This window comes from Clarias gariepinus, chromosome 23 (assembly GCF_024256425.1).
Source record: "Clarias gariepinus isolate MV-2021 ecotype Netherlands chromosome 23, CGAR_prim_01v2, whole genome shotgun sequence".
Taxonomy (NCBI): Eukaryota; Metazoa; Chordata; class Actinopteri; order Siluriformes; family Clariidae; genus Clarias; species Clarias gariepinus.
In genome coordinates, this window is record NC_071122.1 from 5,920,860 (window position 1) to 5,937,157 (window position 16,298).

The 16,298-nt window shown below is 36.6% G+C and overlaps 1 protein-coding gene across 1 annotated transcript; it reads left to right on the forward strand.

The window, feature by feature from the left end:
* Positions 1-253: 253 nt before the first annotated feature.
* On the forward strand, positions 254-8,769 carry nucks1a (nuclear casein kinase and cyclin-dependent kinase substrate 1a). The gene is made up of 8 exons (XM_053484289.1): positions 254-538; positions 3,898-3,947; positions 5,849-5,942; positions 6,664-6,710; positions 6,799-6,957; positions 7,072-7,224; positions 7,956-8,108; positions 8,442-8,769. The coding sequence occupies exons 1-8, from the start codon at positions 522-524 to the stop codon at positions 8,684-8,686; spliced, it is 918 nt and encodes a 305-aa protein (XP_053340264.1). The 5' UTR covers positions 254-521; the 3' UTR covers positions 8,687-8,769.
* Positions 8,770-16,298: the final 7,529 nt, after the last annotated feature.

A 16,298-nucleotide genomic window follows, 5' to 3' on the forward strand; every position in this document is an offset into this window, starting at 1 on the left:
CCTCTTTTTGTTTTCTGAAGCAGTGACGGCGCAACCTAACTGCGCACAGAGACAAGAGAGAGAAGAAGAAGGGGGAGGGGAGGGTCACGCGCGCTGATTTGATTTGACAGGCAAATCGAGTGGCGAATTAGAAAGCTGATGCGAGTTCGAACGGACCAATTGGGACGCGGGATGGAAAAGCGCGCGCGCGCCGCGAGTTCTGGAACAGGGCGGGTTTAAATGCTGCGCAAGCTCCGCCTACCGAGGCTAGAGGGTTAGGTTGCGCGGAGGTCTGCAGTTTCAGTTTGTTTTATTCACCATTTTGTGAAGCTGAAGGTAAAATATTAAAGTAAAATCCTTCAGTGCAGCAGAGCTTTTTATCCGCTTTATTTACTTTTGCGAGTCGGGGGGTAAACAACGGGGGCGTTGGTGGGTTTTTTTCATGCGACGTTACACCGAGTCTGTCAATTAGCGAAGCTATTTTTTATTCTCTTTTTTTTTAACGAAAAAACACACAAAGCGTCCACAGTGTTCCTGCAGAAATGTCACGACCAGTGAGGTACGTTGGGTTTAAAATGTCCTCCGCGTGCGCTGCTGCATTGATCGCACGCGCGCGCTCAGGAGTTTCACGCACGTGCCAGCGTCTCTTTTGCTTTAATAACCTCATTTTAATGCTCATCGTTTTTAATTTGTGTGTGTGTGTTTATTCACGCGTTTAACTCATCCCGTGCAAAATGCATGTTTGCAGATATATCATGCATGCTTTGTTTCTTTTTTCTTTTTCACGTTTACCCTTCTGATGTGCATGAATCATGCAGCAGTGTTGCAGACATTTATGTCTTAGAAATACAACCAGGTTCAGATTTTTTTTCTCCCCGAGCAAGAACATCATGGCCTCCCATTCATAGCAGAATCGGGAAAAAATCTCGACACTAGGGAGATCCTTTTAATTTAGATCTTCCTTATTACACCGTACATAAAATAATCTAGGGTGTGCCAATATTTTTGAAAAAAAGTGTGTTCACGCGTTTGATTTAAAAAGAAAAAAATGAGGAAAAAAGACGCTGCTGCGGCTCGCGCTCAATTAACATGACGGGTGACGCAACAAAGGGGCGGGGCGTATTCTGCGACGACGCCCCCTCTGCGTTTTAATCTGATGAGATAAAAAAAAAGTACTTTAGTGCTTTTAATATTTCATAACATTATTTTATTTAAAGTGTCCTAATTAAAAGTGACTTAGCTATTTAAATAAGCATTAATTATTTATTTATTTAATTTACTTGAAAAATATATTAAAAACATTGTTTAATATGTTTGTTAGTTTGGAGGAAAAAAAAATAGTAAAATCGCCTAAAAATTTAATTGTTTGTTTTGCAGGTGATCAGTAGTAACTGAAGCTATGTTGTCCAAATAAATAGATCTATATTAATAGGACACTAGCTTTAATGCTTTAATTTGTTAATGAATGTGACACAAAAATAAAGACTTATTATGAAGATTAAATAATTTTTTTTTTATCTTTAATTTTTTTTTTAATTTTAAAGTTTGAGATTAGAAAGGAAAAAAAAAATCCAAAATTATGCTAATAAATGACTTCCAAATCAATAAAGAATCAGATTGTGCAGGTATTCTTAAAATTTTTTTGTTACACCACTAATGCTCAGAAGGAGAAAACTTGAAGGAAAAAAAAAACAAATGTTAATATAATTAGTATCATACACAAATCCTACATTTAGACGTTGGACGTGGGGGGAATAATGCAGTAGTTTTCTGGGTCTTGACTGTTGCGTTTAAGTTTAACGCCAGTCTGTATTATTATTGCTATATTTTCTATAATGATTGACTTCATAATGGTAACTCGGATAAGCAGATATTGAAACATATAATTATATTTATTAGAGATTGGTTGGGAAACGCTGTTTTGTTTGATTGTTTGGTTCATGTATTGCCACACTGACTAAAAATTAGTTTTAATCATTTATATTTTTTTATTAGTTTTTATAATCATAATAGAAACACACCGGTCGATCGGCCAGGTGTCTGTTTTTATTGCTTGATCGGCCAATCAGATATAACCCATCCTGTACCAAGCTTCCGAGTGCTGCAACATTAACACATTTTTTTATGTAAATTAGTCTTAAACCCACTAAAATCTTGGTACAGGTAAACCTTAGATTGTGAGCATATTTTGTTTCGGAAATGTGCTTGTACTCGTATATCAAAGCAAATTTCCCTGTAAGAAATGATGGAAACTCGTGATCCACAAACTAAAAATATTGATATAAAAATAATTAATACAAAATAAATAATCTTAAAATAAAACAAATTAACCTGCACTTTTCCTTTGAAAAGAATTATAGCTGGTGTGAGGAATACGAAGAAGAAAAGAGTAATTGTGTAGGGTTACTTTTACCATCACTAACAGGATTACTGCTCTTGACAGTGTAGGTTAATTGGAAGCTTTTTTCCTTGTTGTTTGACTTCAACCAGGACCTGATCTAATAACACTAGCTTTTGCCTCCATTTGAGGATTTTGTGGAATTGTGCGATTGCCCTGTTGTTAAACATTTTCACTGAGGCTGGTGTGCATACGTTCTGCATCCCTCTGCTTTTAACTTCATTCCATGTGTCTCCAAATGTTTCATTAGGTTTGACATGGCGCGCAAAGGTTAGACATGTTGTCGCGGTGTTTGAAACCTTTGTTGTTAAATAGCGTCACACTTCAGAACATTTTGCTTTAGGCATTTTTATCTCAGCGCGTTTAGCTTAGCAAACTAATGCTACCTGCTGCTGTCAGGGCAAGTTTAATTACAGCAATCACACGCTCATCGGATGGTCTTTTTCCTGAGTCGGAATGTGAAATCGACACTCGCTTGCTACAAAGATTAGTTGAATTTGTATTATTAGAGCTTTCCGACTTGCATTCACGTGCATTTTCGCAGTCAGAAAATTGTTTACGTGAGGTGAGGGTGAACCAGAGGAAAAATTCTTTAGGCATTTAAATGACACTAAAGTAATGTATCGAAATCGGTGTTCTAGCTCAGTTCTAGCTCTGTTATTTATTCACAAGTTATACACATTTCAATAGCATACGTTTCATTATGGTATTAGTTTTTGTTTTAATAAATATTTAATATTTAATTTCTGTAGTGTAAAATATCCACAGCAGCAGTGCAGGTGTGCAAGGTGCTTATGTTACCATGGTAACGCATGGAGGAAGTGACTTCGCGGGGTGTTTCAAATGGTGGCGTTTTGTCGAGGGAAGTTCCCTTAACTGACATTCCCTGAAAACGGAGCAGAGAGAAAAGAGCACCCTGTACATTTGGGAATGGAACGGAGATGCATTGTTTTGCACAGTGAACAGGCTGCTCTTAAACAAAAAACTAAACAAAAAGAAAACCAAAAACACTCAACCGCTTATACATAATTGTATATTATAGGCTTCAGACATCACACTGTGTATTTGGATCTTCTGATATGTTGTGATTAATTTGTACTCCTGCCGGAATATGGGTGACCTTGCAAAAATGCAGAAATAAAAATTGTGCGCATTATCAATATCACAGAAAAAACAACAACAAAAACCCCATTAAAACATCTGGATGTGTCTGGTATTTATTTTTCTATCCAACCTTTTGGATTTTTTTTTTTTTTACATTTTTCTAATTAGGTCATGTTTGTATAGTTGGTTAAAATTCAGTTCATTATATTATTATATTATTTTATATATATATATATATATATATATATATATATATATATATATATATATATATATAAAATAATATAATAATATAATTATTATATTATTGTATATATATATATATATATATATATATATATATATATATAAACACACACACACACATGGGTCTCCATGTGGAACAATATTTTAATATTATTGTTTTTTTTCTACAGGAACAGAAAGGTGGTGAATTATTCACAGTTTAACGAATCTGATGATGCAGGTAACATAATTTTTTAAATGTGTTTTTGAAAAATTATTTTTTGCATGTAAAATACAACTTTCATACTCTGTAAATTAATTCTTTGTGTAGAAAATAAGTTTTGATACTTTCTTCAGCAGCTTTAAAGGAACATTAAAATCTTCTTTTTGACCTTGTTAACTTTCATCCTTATGCATGATTCATCTGTAATCATCACTTCAGGGATACATTTCTAGATCTAATTTGAGTACACCGCAATAGCTTTCAAAAAAAAAAAAATATATATATATATATATATATATATATATATATATATATATATATTAGGGCTGCAACTAACGATTATTTTGATAATCGATTAGTTGGGCGATTATGTTTTCGATTAATCGATTAATCGGATAAAACCTAACCGCTTCTTAAATTTGATATTTTGCTTATAACTATTAAAAAAAAAAAAAAAATCAGGGTGTTATTTATGTATAAAAATAAACTTTTAAAAATGCAAAAGCCACATATAGAGTTTAATAATTTTTAATTTTGACATTTTAAACCTTAAATGAAATGTAGTATATAATATATACAGTTTATATATATATATATATATATATATATATATATTAGTTTAAAGAATACACTGATATATTCAGTTGATAAGATATAAACAGCTAAAATAATGTAATTTTGTATAATAAAATGATGTATGCATAAGTAAAACCACAGTAAATTACAAGTTAACTTTGTAGTGGACTATAAAAAAAAACTGTAGAAATGCAAAAAGCTAATAGTCACAAATATACTGGTATTTGCGTTTGCTGAAAACCACAACAATTACTAAATGTAATATTCTACTGTTATTTGCACCGTGTAATTTAAGATTAGTTAAAGTAGCGCCATTTAACTAATCATTATTGCTCATGAGGTGATTGCACAATGTGATGCTAGCGAGTAGCACGTGAACAGATCTAGCGCGACTGTCCCGAAGTTAGCGAACAGTTTTCAAAAAGCACTTAAACTATACAACTTTTACACGATGAAGAGATACAGTTTTTACCGACCCTGCTGACGTTTCGCCATCCGCAACTTTTTAAGTGTTCGTGCATGACATGCCATGAAAGCTCAGTCTTGCATAGCGTGCAGGTTACCGTCTTCTTAGAGGCGTTTAATGTGAACTGCTATCAAACCTTGGAGGACTCGGGGCGCGCGCTTTTTCCTGCAGAGGCTCCTGTAACCTCCATTGCGCGAGCGGCTTTGTATCTGTGTGTATTTGTGCATCTTGTGGTCGCGCGCCTCAGTTGTTGCAGCCCTAATATATATATATATATATATATATATATATATATATATATATATATATAAAAGTCTATTTTTTTTTATGAATATTTCCACCATTTAGATTTAAAGAGAGTATATAATGTTATTAGCTGTGTAATCAGGAACTGCTTGTTGGCAGTGAGATCTGGAAGATTGAATGATGTATCTTTAAGGTAACATTCTAAAAAAGGCCACATTAAGTAGTTCTCCTGGGCAAGTGTAGCAGTGACACTGTTCTCTTATTCAGCTTTATGAAGAAAAATGTTGGCGTATGCCAAGATATCTCACAGGGGGCATCGTGTGACATCACAATGCATTTATAATTCCTGTTTTTGGAATTAAAAAGTCCGTTCTGGTAACAAAGCATACATGTAACAGCTGAAAAGTTTTCGATTGCCACAGGACTCCTGTCTTGGAAAACAAAAAGTCAAATTTGTCGCACACTTTAAAAGTTAACGGTAAAACGGAGCATTTGTCGTCATGTGTAACAAAACTGTTGTTTTAAAGGATACTTTTATTTGAATTTACATCCTCAATGAGCACTTAGAAAATAAATTCTGTTATGTTTATAATAAGTTATTCAAGTTTCCCAGTAATCGTTTATGTTTCAGATGAGTATGAGCAAGACGCGGAAAAGCCGAAGAAGATTCGCGCAGCGCCGCGTGAAATCAAGCACAAGAAGTCCAAAAACTCTCAGGAGGAAAGGTGGGGCTTTTTATATGGAAGTCTAGGGGTACTTGTCGTCCTAAGTTAACAGATATTTAAAAGTAGTAAGAAATAAAATTGTTGTGCTGTTATAGAAAATTAATCACTGACAGGATGCTGCAATGATGTGGACTTGCTGATAACCACCCGGAAGTTTTTATTTATCATTAGTTATTATATAACCACCGAGTAAGCTGATTGGATGAGAGGCATGGGACGTACAACAGTATGCATCACTCGGCGTCACAGTTGTTCTAAAATAATTAATAACACTGTCAGTCGCAACATGGGTGAAAAGTACGTCTGTACGGTCTGCAGTACTGGGAATGGAGCAGCTGACTGGCAAAACCTATATTCACAACCAGACACAGAAGCACTTTCAGCAAGAATACATCTGATAACATTGTCATCTTAAACAACACTTTGTTTACTTGATTGTCATTACATGTGTTTTCTTTATGCCCAAGTTGAACTGCAAAGCAAATTGGCTTCTAACACAAGGCTGAATCCCGAATCCCAAATCCCTCACTAACTTCTGAGATCTTTCTATCAATCACAAGCAAGCAGAGAAATCTGCAAGAAATTATTGCAAACCCACCAAAAAATTGAATTCTGTTCCGATTCAAATTCTGCCTTCCTTTAGCTTTAAACACCTTTTTCAAGATTCTGGAGCTAATGATATTTTAAAATTACTAATTTTCCCCCCCTTTTTCTCTCCCAGCGAGGACTCCGATGAGAAACTCTCCAAACCTAAAAACGATTCAGCGGGTAAGCGAAACCGTTGCAGCTATAATATTATAAGAGTATTTTAACACTCTTAACTTAAAATAATAATTTTTTTTTTTGTTCTTCTCAGATGATTTTGGTAGCGACGAAGACAACGACTTTGGGGAGGAAGAGGAGGAGGATGAAGATGGTGGAAGTGATTTTGATGCCAAAAAAGGGAAGAAGGGGAAGAAGGGTGGAAAAGTGGAGAAGTCCAGTAGAAGGTCACTGAAGAGGAAAAGGGATTCCGGTTGGTGCCATTACCTTTTCCTCTGTTGTTGCTTTCAGTTTGGTTCAGTTTGTTACAGACACGTTGTTGAGTAATGCTTCTAAAAGGGGTGTGTTTGTGTGTTCCTCTGGACAGATGAGAGTGACGAGGATAAGGAGGTGAGCCGGAAGCCCAGGCAGGTGAGACAAGCCGCCTCCAAGGCTGCATCCAAACAGAGAGAGATCCTGCTCGGGGACAGAGGGAGTGAGGATGAGGATAAAGATGAAGAAGAGCACACCTACATGGACCGTGAGTGCACTCTGATTTACTTGATGTAAAAAACACTGACTCGAAGAGAGCATGAAATCCTAGTTTTGTCTGACCACAAGGCTAAAACAGGTGTGTAAATAGGAAACGGGGAAACAGTTTCCCGAGACGCAGATGGACACCCTGTCAGAGCGCTGACCAATCAGGATCCAGCAGACCACTTGTTGGTTTTTTTTTTTGTTTGTTTTTTCTTCTTCTTTTTTCTCCATTCCTTTTTATTTTTCAGTTTCAGTTTTTTCTGTCTGTCATATTTCTCCATCTTTATTCTTCTATGCTTTGCTACTTATCTTTTATTTGTTTCTCTTTTTTGTCCTGTCTGATTTGGTTGTTCTTTCTCATCTTTTTTCCTTTTTTTTTGTCTCTCATGTTCTTCTTTTCCCTCTTTTTTTTCCCCTCTTTCTTCCTGTTTATTATTCTTTCCTTCTAATTCTTTTGCGCATACTTCATGTCTGTTTCTCTTCTTGTTCCTGTCGGTCTCCTCCTTCTTCCTTCTCTTCTTTCTGTCCCATCTTTCTCTTTCTTCTTGTTCCTTTTTTTATCAGTGTCTCTCCGTCCTCTGTGTATTTCTGTCTCTATGATGACGGTTTTGAACGGTGCCCGAGTGTATTATTCCGATTTATTTTCTGCTTTTGAAATCTTTTAAGCTCGTCCATATCATATCGTCTTTATCGTGTTGTTTAGTCCTGACCCTGGTCACTCTGCTCGTGTTACAGAAGAGTCTGGGAGTGACGAGGACTTCATGGTGGACGACGATGACGATAGTGATTACGGCCATTCCAAAAAGAAGGGCAAGAAAGTGAGCCAGAGAGGACGCAAGGTGGAAAAGAAGGAGAAGAAATCCCCTAAACCCAGACTAAAGGCCACAGGTACAGAGCATGTTTTTCCTTGCAGTGGGGGTCACTTCTGTTCAGATCTGTTGCTTCTGAGAACAGTTTTTCTATCGAAACTAAAGAGACTCAGTGAGTGAGCAAGAGGCGGATAGACGGATAGATAGCCGAGAGTGATTGAAAGAGTAGCAAGTGAGTGACAGAGAGAGTTGGACAGAAACAGACAGAGACAGGCTTTTAGATGCAGTGATTAAGAAACTGAGGGGTGGGGACAAGGACAGACTTAGTGTGTGACCGGGAGACGGGGAAAGAGAGATGCGTACTGGGACACTGGGAGCGCCTCAGTCTAACTCCTGTGTGTCTGTCTCACAGTCACCCCAAGCCCTATGAAGGGAAAGGGCAAAGGTCGCCCAAGTGCAGCCAAGGCCATGGAGAAATCTTCGCCTAAAGAGGAGGAGGAGCCCGAGAGCCTGCCTGAGGACGAGGAGGAGGACGAGCTGGAAAAGAAGAGCTCACCACCGCCGCCCGCAAAAAAGAAGAAAAACACCCCTGATGAGGAGGAAGACGAGGAAGAAGAGGATGGTTCAGAAGAAGACGCGGCATCTGGAGAAGATTAGCTGCCTCTCTTCTCATTTGTGCTCTCTTCATCCCTTTCCTGTCTTTTTTTTTTTTTTTTTTTTTTTCCTTTGGATTTTTTTTTTTTTGATTATTATTAATTGTCTGTGATGACCTGGCTTCTTTTTTTTTTTTTTTTTTTTTTTAAACCTGTAGTTTCTATACCACAAAACCACGTTGTCCCGCTGTGCATCAGACCTTACGTGCACGCAGGTGTGTATGTATGTATGTGTGTGTAAGGGAGGTCTTTTATTTATAGGTAAGAACTATAAGGAAGCCCAATGCTCATCCACTGCTAACGGGCTGCTGCTCTGTCGGTTCTTTTTCAATTCTGCTCTTATCTCCACATAGTTCCTGGTGTTTCCCCAACATCAGTCCTTGTGTTTTTCCTGCTCTAACACGCTCACCTTAACTTTTTCCAGCTCCTTCATGCGGTAAAAACGCAAACCTACACGTACAGGTATACACCTGGAATGATTGACAATTGCGTAACCGATGCCTTTTGAAAGCCCGCCCCTTCTCCACAGCTCATATTAGTGATCTTTCAGCTGGTGCTCGATCTTCTTGCTTGAAAGATGCACTGATGCTTTCTGTCATGGTGAATGGAGAATGTTACGAGGTCATTAATGTAAAAGAAATTCGATCTGCGTGTGTTTGACTTGGACAACATTACATATTGAAATATCAGGTACGTTTACTGACTAAGGATGCCTTTTTTTTTTTTTTTTGGACCATATTCAGTTGAAAAATAAAATGTTTGTGTACGAACAAGTATTAATAGAAAAAAAAAACCAAACACTGAAGCAATGATCGTAAATTAGCGCTCAGACAGCCAGCCTATTGTTGGATCCTGATTAATAGGGTTGCCAGATCACAGAAATCCCACCTATTGGTTATATGCTGGATAAATAAAAATGTTTGTGTCAAATGTACTAACTAACACATTATATACTATTAAGAAGTTTTATTTTAAAAGAAGTAATGGAAATAGGGTAAGATTGTACAAATTAACGAATAGTTGCACAGCCTTTTCATTAAAAACCATTCAAACTGTGAGTAAAGTCTAAAACGCTGCTTTACATCCAATCTGAGCTGTTTTCACACCATGAGCCGATCCGGCTTACCGTCCCTGTGGCGCATGTAATTGTGAGGGAGCATGTTTTCTTTATAAAATGCATTAGAAACAATAAAATGTAAAGCTGTGGAGTGTTTGAGCAGGAAATCGGTGAAGAAGAAGGCTGTAACAGAACCGGGATCTTTAAAATTCCCCTTTTATCATATTGTTTTTTTTGTTTTGGTCACTTTTTTTTTTTTTTTTTTTTTTATTTCACAAAATTCCCCAGAACAAAGTCGGCATCCTGGCATCAGTGTAGAACCTTGATGCCGTGCAGCATGTTTCATTTTCTTATAAAAAAAAACAAAACACAAAAAAAGATGTATTGCTGTTTTTATGAGACTGTCAGTGTATTCCTTAAATTTTGTCCATGTTTAACCCCACCTTGCCACTTTTTTTTTTTTTTTTTTTTTTTTTTTATCAAAGCAACATAATTGAGAAATTTTCATTTCCTGAAAGACAAATGTTTAGTTGTTTAAGCCTAAAACCCTGTGCAGGACGTTTACTAAACCATCTTCAGACGTCTCATTTTGAGCAAATGAAGGTGATGAAACAGCAGGCACGGCATCTGCGCTTGCTTGTGTTGAGTCCACATGACCTTTCTTTTCAGAGTTTCCTTTGTCTGTTTTTTTTTTTTTTTCCCGTTAGTTCTTATCCACTACGTCATCTCGTAGCGCAATCAGTTCTGCGGTTTTAATGTACATTTCATACTGTTCAAATTTGTGTTTTGTATGTGTGTTTGTGTGTGTGTGAGAGAGAAGTGAATTCTAAAGCAGTGTAATGGTATAGGACGTTTTTAAACAATTTATTCCCACTTTGTTCCTTTTGATGATGATTTGAGCCTATGTAAGTTTTTTTTTTTTTTTTTTTTTTTTTTTAAGCTACACACTCATCTTTATAGGACAGAGGTGTAAATGCTTTAATGCTCTGGAAATTTTTTCTTCTCCAACTCCAGCAGTTTGAAGGTGCTTTTATTTTGTTGCATCCAGGCCTTTCAAAGCGAGATCGAGGCTTTTATCTTGTAGCCCCGAGCACTGAAACGTCAAGCAACTTTTCAACTTTTTCAAAGGCAAATTTATCTAAATCAGACGGGGTCCTGTTCATCCTCCGCCTCTGTTCCCGTTCCAGCTTCAGTGCTTTAACATGATGGACTATGATCATTACTTCATCTGTACAGTCTGTTCATGTGCATGAACTCCGTACGAGGCTCAATACAACACGGTTCTGTCGTTTTTGTGCCAGGCATCACTGGGAATCTCCCGTACCGTACCCTACTCTAACGCTTATTGGCTTCCCAACAAGTGTGTTGTCTCAGATTGTTTTTCAACCTTCAAATCTCTTCTCAAAGGATTTTTTTTTTTTTTGTCTATTTGTTTGATTTTTCTGTAATTCTCCTCAGAATTTTTGTAATTTTTGTTTGCTTTTTGTTTTTTAAGAAAAGAAATAAAAATGTATCTTGATTTTAAAATGTGCCTTTTGTTAAATCAGCATTTTCACAAAACTAATCGCTGGTTCTCTTAGTAAAAAGGAAAAAAAAATTCAGAAGTTTATAGATCTAGCTCTAAGATGTAGAGTTTTTTTTTTTTATAAATGCCCATTTAAGGTTTGCTTTACGGCCTAAGAAAACTAAAAGAACTAACGTCTGTCTGGAACCTAAGAAATGTTTGATAGTGCTAGAGGAGTGTCTTCCTCATTTTCCTTTTTTTTTTTGAGTGCTGCTCTGTTCATCCACGACCACAAGATGTCACTCTTCCCCCCCCCCCCAAAAAAAAAAGAAGTAGTAATTTAGCATTAACAATTCAGTATCTTCAGGATTAGATTTTCACACAAAAACCGGCTGCTTTGAATTAAAGTGATGCTTTTCGACGGATTAAACCCATTTTAAAATCAGAAGTGCGTTGTAGAGTTATTGAGACGGGTAAACATTGCATATCCAGGATTAACTTCAAGTAACATTAACCATAAGGAAGTGTTTTTTGTTTGTGGGTCACTTGTTTATAATGGCATTTGGCACAGGATCTGGATTGGGGGGGGGGCAATACAGATGTGTGTTTTTTTTTTTATTTTGTCCCGAGTCTTATTATACATATGAGGTACAAAAGTCAACTTTATAGAGCAGTTTTGTAAACACTGGCAAAAAGTGCTAGACTGAACCAATTGACTATAATGAGCTTGTATGTCAAACGTAAGGAGCAACACCATTGAGGGCATTTTATTCCTTTCACACAACAGTAACCTTCCACTGTTCAAAATGATTTAAAACTGATTCTCTCTCTCTCTACACACACACAGGTGCATCTCGATAAATTTGAATACTGCTGAAAAGTAGATTTTTTTTCATTAATTCAATTCAAATGTGTAACTTGCATAGATTCATTAGACAGACTGATATTTTAAGAGTTGCTGATTTAACCTAAACCCCATAGAGAATCTATAGAATACTATAAAGAGGCAGATGTGAGGCATCAGACCCAACGATGCAGAAGAGCTGAAGGCCGCTATCAGAGCAACCTGGACTTTCATAACACCTGAGCAGTGCCACAGATTGATAACCTTCATGCCACACCGCATTGCTGCAGTAATATATGCTAAGAGAGACCTGAATAAGTATTAAGAGCCGTACATGTTCATACTTTTCAGTAGTACAGCATTTCTTTGTTAAAGTCTTTGTTTTTATTTATTTTATTGGTCTTAAGTAATATTCAAATTTTCTGAGATACTGAATTTGGGGTTTTTAATTAGCTGTTATCAATTATCAGTTTTATTAGCTGTTATTATCTTTTTATTATCAGTCTGTGTGTAATTAATCAATGTAATGAGTTTCACTTTTTTGAATTTTAGATGATATTCTAATTTATTGAGATGCACCACATTTTGTCACATTACAGCCACAAACATGAATCAATTTTATTGGAATTCCACGTGAAAGACCAATACAAAGTGGTGTACACGTGAGAAGTGGAACGAAAATCATACATGATTCCAAACATTTTTTTAAAATAACTGCAAAGTGGGGTGTGCGTAATTATTCAGCCCCCTTTGGTCTGAGTGCAGTCAGTTGCCCATAGACATTGCCTGATTAGTGCAATCATGTCTGTCCATAGGACAACTATTAGTCGTGCACTGCACAAAGTTATTCTTTATGGAAGAGTGGCAGGAAGAAAGTCATTGTTAACAGAAAACCATAAGAAGTCCGGTTTGCAGTTTGCTACAAACCATGTGGAGGTAACAGCAAACATGTGGAAGAAGGTGCTCTGGTCAGATGAGACCAAAATGCAAAACGCTATGTGTGGCGGAAAACTAACACTGCACATCACTCTGAACACAACATCCCCACTGTTAAATATGGTGGTGGCAGCATCATGCTCTGGGGGTGCTTCTCTTCAGCAGGGACAGGGAAGCTGGTCAGAGTTGATGGGAAGATGGATGGAGCCAAATACAGGGCAATCTTGGAAGAAAACCTCTTGGAAAAAGACAAAAGACTTGAGACTGGGGCGGAGGTTCACCTTCCAGCAGGACAACGACCCTAAACATAAAACCAGGGCAACAATGGAATGGTTTAAAACAAAACATATCCATGTGTTAGAATGGCCCAGTCAGAGTATCTGTGGCAAGATCTGAAAACTGCTGTTCACAAATGCTGTCCATCTAATCTGACTGAGCTGGAGCTGTTTTGCAAAGAAGAATGGGCAAGAATTTCAATCTCTAGATGTGCAAAGCTGGTAGAGACATACCCTAAAAGACTGGCAGCTGTAATTGCAGCAAAAGGTGGTTCTACAAAGTGTTGACTCAGGGGGCTGAATAATTACGCACACATCATGCAAGCCCCTGTATATATAAGAGCACACAGACATGTCAGTAACCCCATCTGATACTCAGGGTCTCAGATTAGGCAAGTACAAACTCTATTTATTTATTTAACAAAAATTAAGCACTAAAATATGCGAGCAATACTAAGTACCTCCCATGACTTGTGAATAAAGGCATAAAAGCGATTGACATTTACAGAAGACTTCAAGCACAGTACAGGAACCGTACACACCATCATCACGTACACCAACACAACTTGCACAATATAAGACTTCGGCTGGGAGTTATTAGCACATCACTGCACAGTCCTTAGCCATTTTTACATGTTTGGGCCAAGAAACATTTCTACCTTGATTGTATCCAAGCATTAGTGAAACACTGGGATAAGTAGATTGATGTAGATTAGATTAGATTAGATTAGATTAGATCATTGAAAAATACAATGAGTGTAAATGATTATGGATGCTGCAATAAGGAGGTAGTGTATACCATGATAAGAAATGTGCATATATAAACAATATGGGTCAATGACGTGACGCCCCCTTTTTCTGTCCGGGTTAATTTTATTTTGCAGAAAAAAACTAAAAAATACATAAAAATTTCTCATCTACTTGTTATACCTTCTTTACCTACTAAACCACTCTAACTTCTCCAAATTTTTAAGTTTTTCATCATTTTTCTGCTATCCGAAGTGCCAAAACACCATATGGGGCGACCGTCCGGCCTTGACTTTAGTTAGGACAACTGGTTTAAAAACACTTTAAATCAACTTAAATATATCCCTTTTCCTAGTTGGCATAATTTTAAACATGTTTTACATCCATTGACAAAACTATAAAGCATTTGCACATATATTTCTATCATGATATACAAACGAATGTTGTCCGAATTATGTTGATTCTATCCATTTTATCCGGGGCGACCATCAACAAACCACAATTTTGGGACCTTTATTTTAAAAAACATCTCAAGGATGGGATACTGCATCAGCCAGACACAAGTGAAGACCCCCTGGGAACAACTGTATAGTAAATCAGTCTCTCTCATATAGTAAGAAAAAGCTGTTTTTTAACGGCTGTGATGTTGTAGTCACTTTTGGTCATCATGTGCGGCGACCACCCCAAAACTGTGAATTATAATTTTTTTCCACAAATCTATATTTTGATGATAAATTTGATAATGCTTTGTCACTAGAAGAAGCTAGTTTGGTTTCTGAGGCTAACTGTTAGCCTGCTATACTTGAGTAAACTTGAAAACATCATATGGGGCGACCGAGTATCGTGTGGGGCGACCACTGCTAAATGTTTTAAATGATAGATATATGTCCTATATTTGTAGTTTTCATATTCTATACATCAATTATATACATAGAGTTAATTGTTTAAGCATAATTATTTGTATATTTTATCTTTTTTTTTTTTTATTCAGCCATTTTCCATTCCTTTTATAGGGATAAACATTTATTTTAACTGGATAATGAAGGAGACTCTGATATTATAGAATAAACTTGTGAAATGAAAAAGGCACTAAAGTTTATCTTTCTTCATCAGTTTATCTACTTACTGATATGAGTTCAACTAGTCTTAATGATACATAAAAATGTGAATTCTGAGATATATTACGGTCGCCCCAGATGACTTTTTTAAGGCTTTTTTTTTTTTAAAGTCTTATCCGTCAATGACCCATATACAGGGTATTATAGAGAGAGAAAAAGGGATTTTGGCTTAAATGCCCCTTGTCGTTCCAATTAACGCAGAGAAATGGCCAATCAGAATTGAAGATATTCCATAAGTTCTAAAACTGAAGACAAGAACACCACATGTTTCTTAATGTAATGTAAGATCAAATGATTCATGCAGAGATGACTTCCTCCTTAAAAGTGGAGTCAAGATGGATTCTGTTCCAGTTCTATTCTGGTTCTATTCTATCTGTTTTAAAGACAAGTTCTGGAAATACAGTCTCTATTGATCCTGCCTTTCTGCCTGCCAGTATAAAAATGAAATGAATAGAACTTTTAAATTCTCTCTCTCTCTCTTTCTCTCTCTTGCTCTCTCTCTATCTATCTATTTCTCTGTTTCTCACTGACTCACGTTTATTTTTTTAAAACGTTCACTTCCTTGTGAAATCCAACACTTCTGAGTCATCAAGAAATAAACCAACTGTGAAACTACGCGGCAAAATGATAATAGCTCTGGCGCTCTACTGTAACTTTATGCAAATTTTTATTCCCTTACACAGATCATGTGTCTTCTAGTTGTCTAGCACTCTAGTCGTCTGCAAGCACTTTTTAGAATGAAAAAACAAGCACATTTCAATATCTGCTAATTCTCATCACTGATATATTTAGGCAATTTAGTAAGAGACAAAATGTATCCTGAGACAAAGCAGAGGTTGAAATGTGCTTGTTTATTATCATCTTTTTTTTTTCATTCTAAAAAGCATATTTTAAATGATGACCAAACCTACTTGGCCCTAAGTGACAAAGCAATTGCCTCCTAAACCTAATAACTGGTTGTGCCACCCTTGGCAGCAATAATTGCAATCAAGCATTTGTAAGAACTGGCAATAAGTCTTTTAAATCGCTGTGAATTAATTTTGGGCCAATCCTTTACATAGAATTGTTTTAATTCAGGGGGTTTTCAGAGACATGGGAGGGAGCATGAACGAACTGTATAAGGTCATGCCACAGC

What these genes read in the sequence shown, in the direction of transcription:
- nucks1a (XM_053484289.1), top strand. An exon ending in TAACGAATCTGATGATGCAG is followed by an intron (nt 3,948 to 5,848) that starts GTAACATAATTT and finishes TTTATGTTTCAG; the next exon opens with ATGAGTATGAGCAAGACGCG. An exon ending in AAAAACTCTCAGGAGGAAAG is followed by an intron (nt 5,943 to 6,663) that starts GTGGGGCTTTTT and finishes TTTCTCTCCCAG; the next exon opens with CGAGGACTCCGATGAGAAAC.